At 38.4% G+C, this 5,059-nt stretch overlaps 1 protein-coding gene across 1 annotated transcript in view; it reads left to right on the forward strand.

The window, feature by feature from the left end:
* Positions 1 to 4,206, forward strand: part of LOC104738833 (C2 and GRAM domain-containing protein At1g03370) — a 5,616-nt gene extending 1,410 nt beyond the window's left edge. Inside the window, exons 2-9 of the mRNA XM_010459044.2 lie at positions 1 to 127; positions 228 to 1,472; positions 1,588 to 1,770; positions 1,916 to 2,199; positions 2,287 to 2,403; positions 2,534 to 2,796; positions 3,044 to 3,209; positions 3,305 to 4,206. Coding sequence (XP_010457346.1) covers positions 1 to 127; positions 228 to 1,472; positions 1,588 to 1,770; positions 1,916 to 2,199; positions 2,287 to 2,403; positions 2,534 to 2,796; positions 3,044 to 3,209; positions 3,305 to 3,790 — 2,871 coding nt within the window. The 3' untranslated portion in view covers positions 3,791 to 4,206. The remainder of the gene's footprint in view (positions 128 to 227; positions 1,473 to 1,587; positions 1,771 to 1,915; positions 2,200 to 2,286; positions 2,404 to 2,533; positions 2,797 to 3,043; positions 3,210 to 3,304) is intronic.

Here is a 5,059-nt window from a genome sequence, read left to right on the forward strand (position 1 = left end):
TTCAATGACGACTTCGTTGGGCAAGTCAGAGTTCCCGTTTCTCTTGTCTTCGATGCTGAGAATCAATCTCTTGGCACTGTTTGGTATCCTCTTCTTCCTAAGAAGAAATCTTCCAAAAAGGATTGTGGTACGTCTTCGAAATTCATTTGTTGTGTTTTCTTCTTATAGAGGTTTCTTTTTTTGGAAATTTTTAAATCATTTTCGTTTTTGTTGTTGTTGTCTCTCAGGTGAGATACTTCTGAAGATATGTTTCAGTCAGAAGAACTCGGCTCTTGATTTGAGTTCTCATGGTGGGGATCAAACCTCTGCTGCTTCCAGGAGTCCTGACTTGAGTCTTGAATCATCTATTGATCCCTCCACTTGTGCCTCTCCTTCTAGATCAGATGATGCTTCCTCTTCCAAGGACGATAAGTGTAACCCTCAGACAACCTTCGCTGGTCGAATCACTCAGATTTTTCAGAAGAATGCTAATGCAGCCACACCTACGCAGTCGGTTAGTAGGAGCATTGACGCATCTGATCCATCTGAGACCTCTAAACCGTTCTTTTCCCTTGACCTGTCTGAAGATGAGTCATCTTCTGCTTCCTTTGAGGAGCTTATGAAGGCTATGGAGTCTAAAGATCAGGGAAGTGAACCTCCTAGTAATCTACCTGGTGGGATCCTTGTTGACCAGTTGTTTATGATTTCCCCATCAGATCTTAACGTTCTGCTTTTCTCGTCTGATTCGAGTTTCTACACATCGCTGTCTGAGTTGCAAGGGACCACGGAAGTTCAGGTAGGACCATGGAAAGCAGAAAATGAAGGCGAGAGCGTTAAGCGGGTTGTTAGTTACCTCAAGGCTCCAACCAAGCTTATTAAGGCTGTCAAAGGCACAGAGGAGCAGACATACCTCAAAGCGGACGGAGAGGTTTACGCAGTTTTAGCAAGTGTTGCCACTCCAGATGTCCCGTTCGGAAGTACCTTCAAGGTTGAAGTGCTTTACTGCATCTCTCCTGGGCCTGAGCTGCCATCTGGGGAGCAGTGTTCCCGTTTGGTTGTTTCTTGGAGATTGAATTTTCTTCAGAGCACAATGATGAAAGGTATGATAGAGAATGGAGCCCGACAAGGTCTGAAAGACAGCTTCGATCAGTATGCCAATTTGTTGGCTCAAAGTGTAAAGCCTGTAGATTCCAAGGATATTGGGGTGAACAAGGAGCAAGCTCTCTCTTCCTTGCAAGCTGAGCCTCAATCAGACTGGAAATTGGCAGTACAATATTTTGCCAATTTCACTGTCTTCTCCACTTTCTTGATTGGTGTTTATGTATTTGTCCATATTGTGTTTGCCATACCCAGTGCTATCCAAGGGCTTGAGTTTAATGGCCTTGATTTACCGGATTCGATTGGGGAATTTGTTGTTAGTGGGGTTCTAGTTCTTCAGTGCGAAAGAGTATTGCAATTGATTTCCCGTTTCTTGCAGGCAAGAAAACAGAAAGGTAATATTTATGAAGATACATCATTGACCTTTTTTCCTATACGTTCTTGCAGCCTCTCATTGGTAGCCTGATTGTGTGTATCCGACTGATCCTTAACTGTCAAATCCAACTATAGGCAGTGATCATGGCATCAAAGCGCATGGAGATGGTTGGTTGCTAACAGTTGCTCTAATTGAGGGGGTTGATCTAGCATCTGTAGATCCAAGCGGGCATTGTGATCCGTATATAGTATTTACTTCTAATGGGAAGACAAGAACCAGCTCCATCAAGTTCCAGAAGTCTAATCCTCAGTGGAATGGTAAATGGTTGCTCTATGGTTTGTTATCTGTCTAGTTATCTTACCAATGGGTCTAGCTTCCCACTTGTTGCTTCAATTCTTGAATGTTTCAACTCTTTGATTTGTCATTATAAGTTTTTTGAGGGTTGGAATCTTGTTTGTGCAGAAATATTTGAATTTGATGCGATGGCTGATCCTCCTTCTGTACTGAATGTTGAAGTTTTTGATTTCGATGGACCATTTGACGAGGCTGTTTCATTGGGGCATGCCGAGATCAACTTCGTGAGATCTAATATATCTGATCTTGCTGATGTTTGGGTTCCTCTTCAAGGGAAGTTGGCTCAGGCTTGTCAATCCAAACTGCACTTGAGGATTTTCTTGGATCATACAGGAGGTGGAGATGTTGTTAGAGACTATTTAAATAAGATGGAGAAAGAGGTGGGCAAGAAGGTATGTGGCTACTACTTTACTCCCTCAATTAACATTTAAACTGTTCGTGTTAGTGTGTGTATCTTATCTGCCGGAAAAAAATTTCAGATTAATGTGCGGTCTCCTCAAACAAATTCAGCCTTTCAGAAGCTCTTTGGTCTCCCACAGGAAGAATTTCTAATCAATGACTTTACATGTCACTTAAAGCGGAAAATGCCTTTGCAGGTGAAAAGATCTTGATACACATCACATGTTTTTAGTATTCAACCACGTCCGCTTTTTATCAGCTTTTTTTTTGTTTTTACTTTGCAATGAAGAGAGTATATAACTCATTGATTTAGTTTTGCTTTTGCAGGGTCGTCTTTTCCTCTCTGCAAGAATTGTTGGCTTTTATGCAAGCCTTTTTGGTAACAAAACAAAATTCTTTTTCCTCTGGGAAGATATAGAGGAAATTCAAGTGCTTCCTCCCACTCTTGCCTCAATGGGGAGTCCCATTATCGTCATGACTCTCAGGCCAGGTAGAGGTAAGGAAGCAAGGATAGGGGCAAAGACACATGATGAGGAAGACAGACTTAAGTTCCATTTCCACTCATTTGTGTCTTTCAATGTTGCACAAAAGTAAGTAATGAGTCATCCTTATTATTGTCCTAAATTTTATGTACCCCAATCAATATGCTTAGCATGACTTGGATATGCCCATTTCTTCATCTGAATAAGACAATTTGTACATTCCTGTAGTATCAACTGCTTTTGTTAGACATGTTTAGACGTGGAAGCCTATTGATTATCAAGACCTATACCCGTAGTGGAAATAAACAGCTATTATGATTAGATATAGACTTTGAACTTATTTATTTGTTTATAGGACAATAATGGCTCTGTGGAAAGCAAAATCCTTGACTCCAGAGCAGAAAGTGCAAGCTGTTGAAGAGGAATCAGAGCAGAAACTCCAAAGTGAAGAGAGTGGTTTGTTCTTGGGTATTGATGACGTGCGATTCACTGAGGTCTTCTCTTTGACTCTCCCAGTTCCGGTGAGTTTTCTTCTCTCTCTCTTTGTAAAGTAACTGTGGCTGGAAATGTGAATGAGTTTTGAAGTTTTCTTACGCATCACTGATAACCACTCCAGGTAAGTTTCTTTATGGAGCTGTTTGAAGGGGGTGAAATGGATCGGAAGGCTATGGACAGAGCAGGTTGCCAGAGCTATTCATGCAGCCCGTGGGAGTCAGAGAAGGCTGATGTGTACGAGAGGCAGACATACTACAGGGATAAGAGGATATCACGTTATAGAGGAGAGGTAACAAGCACACAGCAAAAGTCGCTGGTGCCAGATAAGAATGGGTGGCTGGTGGAAGAGGTGATGACCCTGCATGGAGTTCCACTGGGTGACTATTTTAATCTCCATCTCAGATACCAGATGGAAGAATCGGCGCCAAAACCAAAGACGACAACGTATGTGCGAGTATACTTTGGGATAGAATGGCTAAAGAGCACTAGACATCAGAAAAGGGTGACAAAGAACATCCTAGTAAATCTGCAGGATAGGCTGAAGATGACGTTTGGATTCCTGGAGAAGGAATACAGCAGCAGACAACAGCAGCAAGTAACAACATAATATATATATATATATATATGGAGAACTGGAAGTGAACTCCTCATTCCAACTTGAAAATGTTGCCTGGGGGGATGTCTGTTTATTTGTTGTACACACACACACACACACACACCAGAAGCCAGAATGAAGCGAGAGAGTGTAAATGGAGGCGAAGATCTAAGATCCGCACAAGTAAATGAAACAATTGTTGATTCCTGTTTATTGTTTGATCTTGTAATGTATGTAGTGGAAAAGAGCAAAGAGTTTTTGTGATTATGTTGATACGCTCTCTGCCTAAGACTCCGTTGGAAGCTGTGATGATGATCTCTAGTCTAAAATTGCTAGATGATTGATACATTGGTTTCCGATGAAAAGGAGAAACTTGTTGTATTAGATAAAATAATTTATTATAATAAATGTTTACTTATTCATCATCATTAACAAGTAACAATTGACCTAGTATAGACATTGTCGTATAAGGTTTGTATTGTATAAATGTCGTATCTAAAAATATGCTTTATGTAGAGAGCAATAAAGTATGGAGTACTATAGGTAACCCAGATTTGACCATTACCTGCAACTTTTTTTGTATATTTGTTATAGCTATAGATTCTACAAATTATTAATCTTGGATTTTTTTTTTTTTTGTGAGGTGAGATAATTACATATTGGGTCCTTGAATATTCTAAATTAAATCCGTTTGGGTTTTTTTTTTTTTTTGAGACAAATAAGTAAAAACAAAAAAAGAGAAAACAAAAAAAAAAGATTTGGAATCGAGCAGTATAAAATCTATACTAAATAAAGATTTTAAACAACCTATCGGGATTTGACATGTCACTTATTAACGTTTTTTAAAATTTCCAGAATTTTCTATATTAGGAATTATTTTAAACAACCTATCAGGATTTGACATGTCATTCATTAACATTTTAAAAAAATTTCCAGAATTTTCTATATTAAAAATTTTTAGAAAAAGAAAAAATTTTAATTTATGGAAATAAAAAAACTATGTACAACGTCCCACATCGGCTAGAATATTTTTAGAAAATGGTTCAGAACCAGTATAAATAAGATTAATATGCTTCCAACAACGAATGAGCAGGAAAACTGGATTTATCAGGTGTCCAAATTTAAAGTTTTATTCGCTTTGGTCCGGTTTTTTATTTGATCAAATTAAAACTTTAAAAAGTTTCAAAAAAAAAATATAATATTTAAAAAATTTAAAAGTTAAATATTATAAATATTGAAACTTTTTAAAAGGTTCAAATATTATATTTCAAAACCTTTTAA

Source organism: Camelina sativa, chromosome 14 (assembly GCF_000633955.1).
Source record: "Camelina sativa cultivar DH55 chromosome 14, Cs, whole genome shotgun sequence".
Lineage (NCBI taxonomy): Eukaryota > Viridiplantae > Streptophyta > Magnoliopsida > Brassicales > Brassicaceae > Camelina > Camelina sativa.